The sequence below is a fragment of the Heptranchias perlo genome, chromosome 15 (genome assembly GCF_035084215.1).
Source record: "Heptranchias perlo isolate sHepPer1 chromosome 15, sHepPer1.hap1, whole genome shotgun sequence".
In the NCBI taxonomy this organism is placed as follows: Eukaryota; Metazoa; Chordata; class Chondrichthyes; order Hexanchiformes; family Hexanchidae; genus Heptranchias; species Heptranchias perlo.
The window spans coordinates 2372463-2388453 of record NC_090339.1 but is presented as its reverse complement, the minus strand read 5'-3'; the positions used below and the strand labels follow the sequence as shown (position 1 = coordinate 2388453).

The 15991-nt window shown below is 46.0% G+C and overlaps 1 protein-coding gene across 4 annotated transcripts in view; it reads left to right on the top strand.

Moving 5' to 3' along the window:
• si:dkey-172j4.3 (diacylglycerol kinase delta) overlaps window positions 1-15991 on the top strand; it is a 288264-nt gene that overhangs the window by 253007 nt on the left and 19266 nt on the right. For all 4 annotated transcript variants that reach the window (XM_067996767.1, XM_067996769.1, XM_067996766.1 and 1 more), the window contains exons 22-24: window positions 9243-9377; window positions 10983-11149; window positions 15140-15251. In XM_067996767.1, the coding sequence (XP_067852868.1) occupies window positions 9243-9377; window positions 10983-11149; window positions 15140-15251 (414 nt within the window). The remainder of the gene's footprint in view (window positions 1-9242; window positions 9378-10982; window positions 11150-15139; window positions 15252-15991) is intronic.

Below are 15991 nucleotides of genomic sequence, written 5' to 3'. Positions count from 1 at the left end.
CTGGGAGAGACGGTATCACCGGATAGCACAGGTGAGTCTTGGAGAACAGATACAATATGGTGTATACTATGCTACACAGCATGGTACACGTTGGGTATATGCTGCGAGGTCCTTGGATGTGTGACTGTTAAAAATATCGGTCTGAGTGTTGATAATGTGAAGATTTTGTTGGGCTATTTTTGGAGTTCAGTTATTTTCAGATCTGCCTTCATTACATCCTACCCCAATTGATTGCAAGTTAATTTCAATTTTCCTCAAGCCTTTGGAGCATTGAATGATACAGCACATAAGGAGGCCATTTGGCCCATCGTGCCTGTGCCGGCTCTTTGAAAGAGCTGCCCAATTAGTCTCATTCCCCTACTCTTTTCCCCATAGCCCTGCACATTTTTCTACTTTGTGCATTTATCCAATCTTGTTTTGAAAGTTATTATTGAATCTGCTTCCACTGCCCTTTCAGGCAGTGCATTCCAGAGCATTACAACTTGCTACATAAAAAGGTTTTCCTCATGCCACCTCTGGTTCTTATGCCAATTACCTTAAATCTGAGTCCTCTGGTTACCAACCGAAGATGCTGGAATCCATTATTAAGGAAGTGGTAACAGGGCACTTAGAAAATCAAAATATGATTAGGCAGAGTCAACATGGTTTTATGAAAGGGAAATCGTGTTTGACAAATTTATTAGAGTTTTTTGAGGATGTAACTAGCAGGGTAGATAAAGGGGAACCAATGGATGTCATTTATTTGGATTTTCAAAAGGCATTCGATAAGGCGCCACATAAAAAGTTGTTACGCAAGATAAGGGCTCATGGGATTGGGGGTAATATATTAGCATGGATAGAGGATTGGTTAAAGGACAGAAAGCAGAGAGTAGGGATAAACGGGTCATTCTCAGGTTGGCAGGCTGTAACTAGTGGGGTACCGCAAGGATCAGTGCTTGGGCCTCAGCTATTTACAATCTATATTAATGATTTAGATGAAGGGACCGAGCGTAATGTATCCAAGTTTGCTGACGATACAAAGCTAGGTGGGAAAGGAAGCTGTGAGGAGGACACAAAGAGCCTGCAAACGGATATAGACAGGTTAAGAGAGTGGGCAAGAAGGTGGCAGATGGAGTATAATGTGGGAAAATGTGAAGTTATTCACTTTGGTAGGAAGAATAGAAAAACAGAATATTTTTTAAATGGTGAGAAGCTATTAAACGTTGGTGTTCAGAGAGATTTGGGTGTCCTCGTACAAGAAACACAAAAAGTTAGCATGCAGGTACTGCAAGCAATTAGCAAGGCAAATGGCATGTTGGCCTTTATTGCAAGGGGGTTGGAGTACAAGAGTAAGGAAGTCTTATTAGAATTGTACAGGGCTTTGGTGAGACCACACCTGGAGTATTGTGTATAGTTTTGGTCTTACCTAAGGAAGGATATACTTGCTTTAGAGGCGGTGGAACGAAGGTTCACTAGATTGATTCCTGGGATGAGAGGGATCATAGAAATTTACGGCACAGAAGGGGGCCATTTGGCCTATTGTGTCTGTGCAATAGAACTGAACACTGCAATCATCAGCACACATCCCCATTTCTGACCTTATGATGGAGGGAAGGTCATTGATAAGCAGCTGAAGATGATTGGGCCTAGGACACTGCCCTGAGGAACTCCTACAGGTTACTTACTCTAGGGCTATCCTTCTCTCCCAATCCTTTGTGTCCCTTGTTTCTCCTTTCCAATGCTACATCCTGGTGCCCAACCCCCTGCCAAATTAGTTAAAATCCCCCTCCCTCCACAGCACTAGTGAACCTCCCCGTGAGGACATTGGTCCCCGCTCTGTTGAGGTGCAACCTGTCCGGCCTGTACAGGTCCCACCTCCCCCAGAACCGGTCCCAATGCCCCAGGAATCTAAAGCCCTCCCTCCTGCACCATCTCTCCAGCCACGCATTCATCTGCTCTATCCTCCTATTTCTATACTCACTACCTGTCCTGCTACCTTCAGGGATCTGTGGACATGCACTCCAAGGTCTCTCTGTTCCTCTACACCTCTCAGTATCCTCCCATTTATTGTGTACTCCCTTGCCTTGTTTGCCCTCTGGAAATGCATTACTTCACACTTCTCCGAATTGAATTCCATTTGCCACTTTTCTGCCCACCTGACCTGTCCATTGATGGGTTGTCCTATGAGGAGAGATTGAGTAGAATGGGCCTATAATCTCTGGAGTTTAGAAGAATGAGAGGTGATCTCATTGAAACATATAAAATTCTGAGGGGGCTTGACAGGGTAGATGCTGAGAGGATGTTTCCCCTGGCTGGAGAATTTGGAACTAGATAAGTGTCACAAGATAAGTGGTCGGCCATTTAGGACTGAGATGAGGAGGGATTTCTTCACTCAGAGGATTGTGAATCTTTGGAATCCTCTACCCCAGAGGGCTGTGGATGCTGAGTTGTTGATTATATTCAAGACTGAGATAGATCAATTTTTGGACTCTAAGGGAATCAAGGGATATGGGGATCAGGCGGGAAAGTTGAGTTGAGGTCGAAGATCAGCCATGATCTGATTGAACGGCAGAGCAGGCTCGAGGGGCCGTATGGCCTACTCCTGCTCCTATTTCTTATGTTCCTCTTATGACCCTTCTTCCACTGGAAACAGTTTCTCCTTATTTACTCTATCAAAACCCTTCGTAATTTTGAACACCTCTATCAAATCTCCCCTTAACCTTCTCTGCTCTGAGGAGAACAACACCAGTTTCTCTAGTCTTTCCATGTAACTGAAATCTTTTATCCCTATTACCATTCTAGTAAATCTCTTCTGCACTCTCTCCAAGACTTTGACATCCTTCCTAAAGTGTGGTGCCCAGAATTGGCCACAATACTTCAGCTGGGGCCTAACCAGTATTTTATTAAGGTTTAGCAGAACTTCCTTGCTTTTGTACTATATGCCTTTATTTATAAAGCCAGGTATCCCACATGCCTTTTTAACAGCTTTCTCAACTTGTCCTTCCACCATCAAAGATTTGTGTACATACACCCTCCAGGTCTCTCTGTTCCTGCACCCCCTTTAAAATTGTACCATTTAGTTTATATTGCATCTCCTCATTCTCCCTACCAAAATGAATCACTTCACACTTCTCTGCATTAAATTTAATCTGCCATGTGTCTGCCATTTCACCAGTCTGTCTATGTCCTCCTGAAGTCTGTTACTCTCCTCCTCACTGTTTACCACATTTCCGAGTTTTGTGTCATCTAAAAAATTTTGAAATTATGCCCTTGGAAAAATATGGGCTAATAAATGAAAGTCAGCCCGGATTTGTTAAAGGCAAATCTTCATTGAGTTCTTTGATGAAGTAACGGAAAGGGTTGATGAGGGTAGTGCGGTTGATGTTGTGAATATGGACTTTCAAAAGCACCACATAATAAACTTGTGGTCATTAATATATATCAAAAAGAGCAGTGGTCTTAATATCAACCTCTGGGGGACACTTCCCTCCAGTCTGAAAAACAACCCTTCACCACTATTCTCTGCTTTCTGTCCCTTAGCCAATTTTGTATGCAATCAGCCATTGTCCCTTTAATCCCTTGGGCTTCAATTTTGCTGACAAGTCTATTATGTGATACTTTCAAAAGTCCATATTCACAACATCAACCACACTACCCTCATCAACCCTCTCCGTTACTTCATCAAAGAACTCAATCAAGATTTTCCTTTAACAAATCCGGGCTGACTTTCATTTATTAGCCCATATTTTTCCAAGTGCCAATCAATTTTGTCCCGGATTATTATCTCTAATAGTTTCCCCACCACCGACGTTAGACTGACTGGCCTGTAATTGCTGGGTTTATCCTTTTCCACTTTTTTGAACAGGGGTGTAATATTTGCTTTCCTCCAATCCTCTGACACCGCTCCCATATCTAAGGAGGATTGGAAGATTGTGTTCAGATTCTCTGTAATTTCCACCCTAACTTCCCTCAGTAACCGAGAATGCATCCAATCTGGACCGGGTGACATTTGCACTTTTGAGTGCTGCCAATTTTTTAAGTACCTCCTCTTTATCTATTTCATTCTTTTTAATTGTAATTGTTTAATTGGAATTATTAGATGATTCTCATGTTTTTAGTGCTAAGACAACAAGAAGTTAACTGTGTGTACAAGTGGTGGTCAATATATACCCACAAATCGATGGTGACTCACCATACTTCTGTTTTCTCTTTTTTTTCTGGCAATTGCCCCCTTCCTGGAGATGTTAACTCCTTATTGGGGTAAGGTTATAATGGGGCCAGCTACCCTTCCAGTACCTTGCCTTAAAAAACTTTAACATCTTAACCTACGCAATCAGTGTCAACAGGCTATTCCACCACAGGTAGCAGCACAGCCTGGCCCAATCCTGGCCCTTGCCTGATGTTGCCATAAACCCACTTTACCACAGGGGTCACTGGGTGGAGTGATCCTTAGATATGGGAGTGGTGCCAGAGGACTAGAGGATAGAAAATGTTACACCCCTGTAGCAGAAATGCTATTTGATTATTCCTCTCCCTAACTCAGGTGCTGCCCTCGGTGAGAACAGATAACTCAACACCGAATGGGAATCTGATCGATTATTTTTCTTCTTGATCAACAACAATAACTTGCATTTTTATAGCGCCTTTAACGTAGTAAAACATCCCAAGGTGCTTCAGAGGAGCGATTTGACACTGAGCCACATAAGGAGGCATTAGGACAGGTGATCAAAAGCTTGGTCAGAGATAGGTGTAAAACGAGGAGAGAGAGGTAGAGAGGTTTCGGGAGGGAATTCCAGAGCTAAGGGCCGAGGCAGCTGAAGGCACGGCCGCCAATGGTGGAGCGATTAAAATCGGATATGTGCAAGAGGCCAGAATTGGAAGAGTGCAGAGATCTCAGAGGGTTGTAGGGCTGGAGGAGGTTACAGAGATAGGGAGGGGCGAAGCCACGGAGGGATTTGAAAACAAGAATGAGAATTTTAAAATCGAGGCGTTCCCGGACCGGGAGCCAATAATGTAGGTCAGCGATCACGGGGGTGATGGATGAACGGGACTTGGTGCGAGTTAGGATACGGGCAGCAGAGTTTTGGATGAGCTCAAGTTTATCGAGGGTGGAAGATGTGAGGCCGGCCAGGAGACCACTGGAATAGTCCAGTCTGGAGGTAACAAAGACATGGATGAGGGTTTCAGCAGCAGATGAGCTGAGGCAGGGGCGGAGATTGGAGATGTTATGGAGATGGAAGTAGGCGATCTTGGTGATGGAGTGGATACGTGGTCAGAAGCTGATCTCAGGATCAAGTAGAATGGCAAGGTTCATCCTCAGACAGTGGTCAGGGAGAGGGATAGAGTCAGTGTCTAGGGAACGGATTTGCGGTGGGGACCGATAAAATGGTTTCGGTCTTCCCAATATTTAGTTGGAGGACATTTTTTCTCATCCAGTACCGAATGTCGGACAAGCGGTGTGACAAATCAAAGGCAGTGGAGGGGTCAAGAGAGGTGGTGGTGAGGTAGAGCCAGGTGTCGTCAGTGTACATGTGGAACCTGACATGTTTTCCGATGATGTCGTCGAGAGGCAGCATGTAGATGAGAAATAGGAGGGGGCCAAGGATAGATTTTTTTTATTCATTCATGGGATGTGGGCATCGTTGGCAAGGCCAGCATTTATTGCCCATCCCTAATTGCCCTTGAGAAGGTGGTGGTGAGCTGCCTTCTTGAACCGCTGCAGTCCGTGTGGTGAAGGTTCTCCCACAGTGCTGTTAGGAAGGGAGTTCCAGGATTTTAACCCAGCGATGATGAAGGAACGGCGATATATTTCCAAGTCGGGATGGTGTGTGAGTTTGAGGGAAAGCGGAGGCGGTGGTGTTCCCAAGTGATCCTTGGGATACACCAGAGGTAAGGGTGTGGGAATGGGAAGAGAAGCCATTGCAGGAGATTCTCTGGATAGATAAGAATGGAACCAGGCGAGGACAGTCCCACCCAGCTAGACGAAGGAGGAGAGGTGTTGGAGGAGGATGGTGTGCAGACAGGTCGAGAAGGATGAGGAGGGATAGTTTACCATGGTAACAGTCATAGAAGATGTTATTTGTGACTTTGATAAGGACCGTTTCAGTACTGTGGCAGCTGCGGAAACCTGATTGGAGGGATTCAGACATGGAGTTGCGGGAAAGATGGGCATGGATTTGGGAAGCGACAACACGTTCAAGGACTTTGGAGAGGAAAGGGAGGTTAGAGATGGGGTGGTAGTTTGCAAGGACAGAGAGGGTCAAGGGTGGGTTTGTTGAAGAGGAAGGTGGTGTCGGCAGATTTGAAGGGGAGGTGGACAGTACCTGTAGAGAGGGAACCGTTAACAATATCAGATAACATGGAGGGCAGGAATGGAAGTTGGGTGGTCAGCAGTTTGGTGGGAATAGGGTTGAGGGAGCAGGAGGTGGGTCTCATGGTCAAGATGAGCTCGGAGAGGGCTTGAGGAGAGAGAGGAGAGGCGCTAGAAAAAGATGAGAGTCCAGGGCTAGGCAGAGTGGAACCTTAGGGGAAGTTTGGCTTGGTGGACTAGGGGAAGGGAGGGGAAGCAGCAGAGGCAGCTGAATGGATGGTCTCAATCTTAGTGACAAAGCAGTCCTTGAGCTCTTTGTACTTGTTGTTGGATGTGAGGGTGGAAGAGGCAGGGGAGAGGGGTTTAAGAAGATGGTATTTGGTGGAGAAGAGAAGCTGGGGGTTACCTTTGCTTTCTAAAATGAACCTGGCATAGTGAGCTGTTTTGGCAGAGGAGAGCAGGACCCGATAGTGCTTCATGTGGTCCATCCAGATCTGGCGATGAATGGCTGAACCATTTGTCCACCATAAACATTGGGTCTGCGTCCCTTAGACTTAAGGGAGCGGAGATTAGGGTCATACCAGGGGAATGACCAGGGTGAGAGAGAGTAAGGGTTTTACTGGGGACAAGAACATCAAAGTTGTGATTGAGCAGATCGGTAGCTGCAGAAATGATGTGGTGAATGGAGGGCCAAAGGCTAGGAATTTGAAAGTGCGATTGTAAGTGACTTGGGGGAGAGTTTTTTCTAGGGGCGGACACAGAATGAAGTGGGATTGGAAGGGGAAAGAGGGATGTGGGTGGAGAGGGATACAGGGAAGTGATCAGAGATGGCCTTATCCGTGATTGACAGGATGGGAGTAGAGAGGCCACGTGAGATGGCAAGCTCGAGGGGGTGGCCGTGAATATGGGTCGGGGAGTTTATATGTAAGGAAAGATTAAGGGAGGATAGGAGGACAGTGAACTCAGAGGAGAGAGAGCATGATGAGTTGAGATGGAGGTTGAAATCACCGAGGATGAGAAGTTGCTCGGTGCAGAGGCTGAGGGAGGAAAGCAGTGAAGATATCTCGGTGAGAAACTTGGCGTGGTACTTGGGTGGGCGGCAGAGAATGGGGATTTTAAAGGAGAGGCGAGAGGGGTGGAACAAGGTGAGATGCTCAAAGGAGGAGAAGGTGCCAGAGGAGTAGAGGGACAGACCAAGGTGTGATTTGGTGATAAGGGCCACACCCCCACCGCGGCGGTCTGGGCAGGGCAAGTGGTGGAAGATATAGCCAGGCAGGGAGGCTTCATTAAGGGAGAAGGTGTCACCACCCGTCAGCCAGGTTTCTGTCAAGGCCATGATGTTGATGCAATCATCCCCAATAAGCTCATGGATGGCAAGGGCCTTGTCCACAAGTGAACGGACAATGGAGGGAGATGCGGAGAGGGGCGGTGATAGCTGATCCACTGGCAGAGTCCACAGGGTCAGCACTGGGAGGGGCGACTGGGACGGGAAGGAGATTGGCAAGATTAGCCCCCAGTGGGTGCACGAGGTGGGAAGGTCAGTAAGAGAGTGGGATGGGGCAGTTGGGGTTGGTGCTTGTAAGGAGGCAGCGACAAGTGCCTCGATGGGCCCTTCGGAGGATGCCAAGAGAGGCACAGAGGGAAGCTGCAGACTTGCCTGGGACATCGGCAGGAGAGTAGGAAGTTCGAGGAGCGCTGAAGGATGGGGGTAGGGATTTGGCGGGGGCATAGAGTACCCGAAAGGGGAGAGATGAAAGGAGGCATGACAACAGGAGAGAGGAACCTTGGAGGGATAAAGGGGAAAAAGAAGCAATGGGCTCGGGTCCGGGAGAATTTCAAATTGCTTGAAAGTAACAAACTAGATGGATTTTCTGGGATAATGTCCGGGCGTCGGAATTTTGTGTGGCAAAATAAATGATTCCATTCACCAAGAATCACAGGGGAGTAGATTTCCTAATCTGTTTTATTCTAACTCTGCTGTTAATTTGCTTATGATGTGGAGATGCCGGTGATGGACTGGGGTGGACAAATGTAAGGAATCTTACAACACCAGGTTATAGTCCAACAGTTTTATTTGAAATCACAAGCTTCGGAGATTATCTCCTTCGTCAGGTGAGTGAGTGAATGAGAGGTTCTCAAATCGCATATCTTATATTAGGCTGGGAATCAAAGGTGTCGTTGGTGTTCAGACAGGTTAGCCACGGAAAACAGTGTGTCCCAGTATACTGAATACACAAGGGTCAAATTACACAGACAAGGAGAGAAAGAGACCCGAAAGGCAGAGAGAGAGAGAGAATGTCCAGTTGTATTAAAAACAGATAACTTTTTTTTCCCTGCTGGTGGGGTTACGTATAGCGTGACATGAACCCAAGATCCCGGTTGAGGCCGTCCTCATGGGTGTGGAACTTGGTATCAATTTCTGCTCGACGATTTTGAGTTGTCGTGTGTCTCGAAGGCCGCCTTGGAGTATGCTTACCCGTTAATTTGCTTAAAGGAAATGGATAATCTGATGTAGGAAGAGTATAACTATGGCTGCTGATTTTCTGTATTCACCTCAAAATTATGAAGGGTTATGCGTAAATAAGAGCAGGAGAGTCAGTAACCAGAGGACACAGATTTAAGATAATTGGCAAAAAGACCAGAGGGGAGGTGAGGAGAATCTTTTTTAGGCAGCGAGTTGTTATGATCTGGAATGCGCTGCCTGAAAGGGTGGTGGAAGCAGATTCAATAGTAACTTTCAAAAGGGAATCGGATAAATACTTGACAAGGAGCAATTTGCAGGGCTAAAGGGAAAAGAGCAGGAGGAGTGGGACTAATTGGATAGCTCTTCCAAAGAGCCAGCACAGGCACGATGGGCCGAATGGCCTCCTTCTGTGATGTATGATTTTTGTTATGTTTTATTGCATGTGAAGACAAAGGTTCGTTTCACGTTTCTTGCTGTGTTTTGTTGCAGTGTCGCACGGTTAAGATCACTATCAGCGGAGATGAAGGTGTCCCAGTTCAGGTGGATGGAGAAGCCTGGATCCAGCCTCCAGGAATTATCAAGATACAGCATAAGAACAGGGCTCAAATGTTGACGAGGGACAGGGTAACTGTTCATTAATATCTTTACTCCTGTTTTGCCCCATGCGAGCAGCGTTCAGATAATCTGCACAGTGTGACGGCGACTGGGATCTTTCCTGGTGCAAACATGAGCGGCAGTTTAGCCAAAGTTATGGAAGAGGGGCAGGACAAGCCCGAGCGGATTCCAGGCACTAATCCTAGATTAGTATTGGATAGAAATGAGTTCAGAGGTCATTATTAACACTGTGTTGTACCTTGTCTTTGAGTTATAATATGATGCAGCTAAGTTGGCAGCTGCAGCTCAGTGTAGAGCCAAAACAATGAAAGGAAGTCTACTCTAACCATTAAAACTCTTGACAGAGTGGAGGGACAGAGAGATCTAGGGCTGCAAATACATAGACCTTTAAAGGTGAGAGTTGCTACCCTGGGTTGGACGTATTCTGATTCATTTCATCACATGACCTCCAACCGCCCACCCCCACACTCCCGCCATTGGTCGCCCAACACTTTCATCCTCTCAGTGCCCTGCCTTCCCATGCCAATTGGAAACCAAACACACTCTTCACTACCCAATTGGATGATTCTTGACTGTCAATCAAACAGCCTTCCCCCCACCCCCATCTGCAATATTTTTATAACTAATAAACTAAAGTGTTCAAAGAAAATGTAAAAACCACGCAATTTATTTAACGCCCCCATGATTTTTCTCCTGGGTCGCTCTCAGGAGTGTCCTGGAGATTAATCTTCAATTCCTGGAGACTCCAAGTCAATCCTGGGGGGTTGGCGACTCTAGTGGGAGAGTTTGTGGAAAAGGCCAAAAGTAGGCAAATAGGATTCTGGGCTTTATACACAGAGGTATTGAATATAAAAGTGAGGTTGTAATGTTGAGTTTGTACAAGACATTGTTGGGCCATGGGTCTGATATTATGTGAGGGGCTGGGCGCCTCATTATAAGATGAATATTAAAGGGGACAGTGAACATTCACTGGAATGAGAGGTTACAATTATGACGAAAAGCTCAACAGAATTTTTTCACTGGAACACAGAAGACCAAGAGGGTTAGAATATAATAGGTTTTCATGATTGTGAAAAGCTTTGACTGGTTAACAGTGAAAGATTGTTTCCACTGGTTGGTGAATCTGTAATGGGGGTTGCTGAGATCGATAGATTTTTATTTGGTAAGGGTATCAAGGGATTTGGAGCAAAGCAGGGAAAATGAAGTTAAGGCACAGATCAGCCACGATCTCATTGAATGGCAGAGCAGGCCCGAGGGGCTGAATGGCCTCCTCCTGTTGCTATGCATAGACTGAGGATGATCATTGGAAGGATAAAGGAATAAGTTAGAAGGAATATTTTCATACAGAGGCTTATTAGAACATGGAATGCTTTACCACAAGGGGTTACTGAAGCAAAGCATGGAACATCATTTCAAAGTCAATTGGATAAGTATTTGAAAAGGAAGAGTAGAAAAGGAAATGGAGGAATTAGCATCCCACAGGCATGATGGGCTCCTTCTGTGCTGTAGTTTCTTTGATTATGCGAAATGTGAATAAGAAACACTGCAAAGAGAGAATGGCTCAGCCTCCACCTGTGAGCTGGGTTCCTTACTCATTCTCACGTTCCTCCTCAGGCGTTTGAAAGCACTTTGAAGTCCTGGGAAGTCAAGCGTAAAGGAGACTGTCTGAGGCAACTGTCACGGCCCCGACTGCTCTCCCAGCAGTCCATGGAGTTCCTCACGGAGGAGGAGATGGGTCAGATGCAGCAGTTTGCACAGTCGGCAGACACCCTGATCAACAGGTAAAGACCACGTTCAGAACAGTGTATATCAGACACCCACTATCACCACATTCAGAACAGTGTATATCAGGCACCCACTATCACCACGTTCAGAACAGTGTATATCAGACACCCACTATCACCACGTTCAGAACAGTGTATATCAGGCACACACTATCACCACGTTCAGAACAGTGTATATCAGACACCCACTATCACCACGTTCAGAACAGTGTATATCAGGCACACACTATCACCACGTTCAGAACAGTGTATATCAGACACACACTATCACCACGTTCAGAACAGTGTATATCAGACACCCACTATCACCACGTTCAGAACAGTGTATATCAGACACCCACTATCACCACGTTCAGAACAGTGTATATCAGACACCCACTATCACCACGTTCAGAACAGTGTATATCAGACACCCACTATCACCACGTTCAGAACAGTGTATATCAGGCGCACACTATCACCACGTTCAGAACAGTGTATATCAGGCACCCACTATCACCACATTCAGAACAGTGTATATCAGACACCCACTATCACCACGTTCAGAACAGTGTATATCAGGCACCCACTATCACCACGTTCAGAACAGTGTATATCAGGCACCCACTATCACCACGTTCAGAACAGTGTATATCAGACACCCACTATCACCACGTTCAGAACAGTGTATATCAGGCACCCACTATCACCACGTTCAGAACAGTGTATATCAGACACCCACTATCACCACGTTCAGAACAGTGTATATCAGACACCCACTATCACCACGTTCAGAACAGTGTATATCAGACACCCACTATCACCACGTTCAGAACAGTGTATATCAGGCACCCACTATCACCACGTTCAGAACAGTGTATATCAGGCACCCACTATCACCACGTTCAGAACAGTGTATATCAGACACCCACTATCACCACGTTCAGAACAGTGTATATCAGACACCCACTATCACCACGTTCAGAACAGTGTATATCAGACACCCACTATCACCACGTTCAGAACAGTGTACATCAGGCACCCACTATCACCACGTTCAGAACAGTGTATATCAGGCACCCACTATCACCACGTTCAGAACAGTGTATATCAGGCACCCACTATAACCACGTTCAGAACAGTGTATATCAGGCACCCACTATCACCACGTTCAGAACAGTGTACATCAGGCACCCACTATCACCACGTTCAGAACAGTGTATATCAGGCACCCACTATCACCACGTTCAGAACAGTGTATATCAGACACCCACTATCACCACGTTCAGAACAGTGTATATCAGGCACCCACTATCACCACGTTCAGAACAGTGTATATCAGGCGCACACTATCACCACGTTCAGAACAGTGTATATCAGACACCCACTATCACCACGTTCAGAACAGTGTATATCAGACACCCACTATCACCACATTCAGAACAGTGTATATCAGACACCCACTATCACCACGTTCAGAACAGTGTATATCAGACACCCACTATCACCACGTTCAGAACAGTGTATATCAGACACCCACTATCACCACATTCAGAACAGTGTATATCAGACACCCACTATCACCACATTCAGAACAGTGTATATCAGACACCCACTATCACCACGTTCAGAACAGTGTATATCAGACACACACTATCACCACATTCAGAACAGTGTATATCAGACACCCACTATCACCACGTTCAGAACAGTGTATATCAGACACCCACTATCACCACGTTCAGAACAGTGTATATCAGACACCCACTATCACCACGTTCAGAACAGTGTATATCAGGCGCACACTATCACCACATTCAGAACAGTGTATATCAGGCGCACACTATCACCACATTCAGAACAGTGTATATCAGGCGCACACTATCACCACGTTCAGAACAGTGTATATCAGACACCCACTATCACCACGTTCAGAACAGAGTATATCAGGCGCACACTATCACCACATTCAGAACAGTGTATATCAGACACCCACTATCACCACGTTCAGAACAGTGTATATCAGGCGCACACTATCACCACATTCAGAACAGTGTATATCAGGCGCACACTATCACCACGTTCAGAACAGTGTATATCAGGCGCCCACTATCACCACGTTCAGAACAGTGTATATCAGGCGCACACTATCACCACATTCAGAACAGTGTATATCAGACACCCACTATCACCACGTTCAGAACAGCGTATATCAGGACGTTATTCTGGACATTACCAGGGGAATGGTCAAGGCCCCGGAGACCGGGACACTACCAGGGGAATGGTCAAGGCCCCAGGTATTGGCCATAATCTTCCAAACATCCGTAGATACAGAGGTAGTGCCAGAGGATTGGAGAATTGCACATGTTACACCCTTGTTCAAAAAAGTATGTAAGGATAAACCCAGCAACTACAGGCCAGTCAGTTTAACCTCGGTGGTGGGGAAACTTCTAGGACAGAATTAACAGTTACTTGGACGAAGGTGGATTAATTCGGGAAAGCCAGCACGAATATGTTAAAGGCAAATCGTGTTCAATTAACCTGATTGAGTTTTTTGATGAGGTAACAGAGAGGGTAGATGAGGGCAGTGCTGTTGATGTGGTGTATATGGACTTTCAAAAGGCGTTTGATAAAGTGCCGCACGGTAGGCTTATCATCAAGATTGCGGCCTATGAAATAAAGGGGGCAGTAGCAACATGGATGCAGAATTGGCTAAGTGACAGGAAACAGAGAGTAGTGGTGAAAGGTTATTTTTCGGACTGAAGGGAGGTGTACAGTGGTGTTCCCCAGGGGTCGGTGCTGGGACCACTGCTTTCTTGATATATATTAATGACTTGGACTTGGTGTACAAGGCACAATTTCAAAATTTGCAGATGACACAAAACTTGGAAGGGTAGTAAACAGTGAGGAGGATAGTGATAGACTTCAAGAGGATATAGACAGGCTGGTGGCATGGGCGGACACATGGCAGATGAAATTTAACGCGGAAAAATGTGAAGTGATACATTTCGGTAGGAAGAACAAGGAGAGGCAATATAAACTAAAGGGCACGACTCTAAAAGGGGTACAGGAACAGAGAGATCTGGGGGTATATGTGCTCAAATCGTTGAAGGTGGCAGGGCAGGTTGAGAAAGCGGTTAAAAAAGCATACGGGATCCTGGGCTTTATAAATAGAGGCATAGAGTGCAAAAGTATGGAAGTCATGATGAACCTTTATAAAACACTGGTTCGGCCACAACTGGAGTATTGTGTTCAACTCTGGGCACCGCACTTTAGCAAAGATATGAAGGCCTTAGAGAGAGTGCAGAAGAGATTTACTAGAACAATTCCAGGGATGAGGGACTTTAGTTACGTGGATAGACTGGAGAAGCTGGGGTTGATCTCCTTGGAACAGAGACGGTTGTGAGGAGATTTGCTGGAGATATTCAAAATCATGAAGGGTCGAGACAGAGTAGATAGAGAGAAACTGTTCCCATTGGCAGAAGGGTCAAGAACCAGAGGACATAGATTGAAGCTGATTGGCAAAAGAACCAAAGGTGACATGAGGAAAAACCTTTTGACACAGAGAGTGGTTAGGATCTGGAATATACTGCCCGAGGGGAAGGTGGAGGCAGATTCAATCATGGCCTTCAAAAGGGAACTGGATAAGTACTTGAAAGGATAAAATTTGCAGGGCTACAGGGAAAGGGCGGGAGAGTGGGACCAGCTGGATTGCTCTTGCATAGAGCCGGCATGGACTCGATGAGCTGAATGGCCTCCTTCCATTCTGTAACCTTTCTATGATTCCATGATTCTAGGAACACTGATTATTAATAGTGATAAAATACAGAGAGTCAGGAAAGGTAGTGATAGAAAGAAAGGGTGAAGGCAAGAGAAGGTAACAAATCAGAAACAAAGGGTTTGTTTGTGAGTTGCTCCAGCCCACTGTGCTGAAATACCATCAGGCTTTTTATCAATTACAATTTTTCTGTGTTGGGTTGAGATGACTAGAATCTTGCTATTTTACAGGATCCATCATGCAGCTGAGAAACACAAGATTGTGGAGCAGGAACTGGCCCATGCAGTCAATGGCTGCTCCCACGTGCTAAATGAAGTCTTACCAAAGCAAAATACACCTGAGGTAAGCTAACTTAATTAATTGTGCCCATCTCCTGAAAAAAATGGCTCTGAGGTTCAAGGGGCAGAGTAAAGCTCCCTCTACACTGTCCCATCAAACACTCCCAGGTCAGGTACAGCACGGGTTTCATATAGAGGAAAGCTCCCTCTACACTGTCCCATCAAACACGTCCAGGGCAGGTACAGCACAGGTTAGATACAGAGTAAAGCTCCCTCTACACTGTCCCATCAAACACTCCCAGGGCAGGTACAGCACGGGTTAGATACAGAGTAAAGCCCTCTCTACACTGTCCCATCAAACACTCCCAGGGCAGGGTCAGCACGGGCTAGATACAGAGTAAAGCTCTCTCTACACTGTCCCATCAAACACTCCCAGGTAGGTACAGCACGGGTTAGATACAGAGTAAAGCTCCCTCTACACTGTCCCATCAAACACTCCCAGGGTAGGTACAGCACGGGTTAGATACAGAGTAAAGCTCCCTCTACACTGTCCCATCAAACACTCCCAGGGCAGGTACAGCACAGGTTAGATACAGAGTAAAGCTCCCTCTACACTGTCCCATCAAACATTTCCTGGTCAGCATTAGCATGGGTTAGATGTCCCAACAACGTGCCAGTTAGGGGCAGTTGTGGACAATTTTTGTCCTAGGATCCCACAACAGCCAGCAACTGGCTTGGGAATGTTCAAACTTATTTTACATATGATCTTTACACCTAGCAGGCAGAATGATGATGTGACTCCCT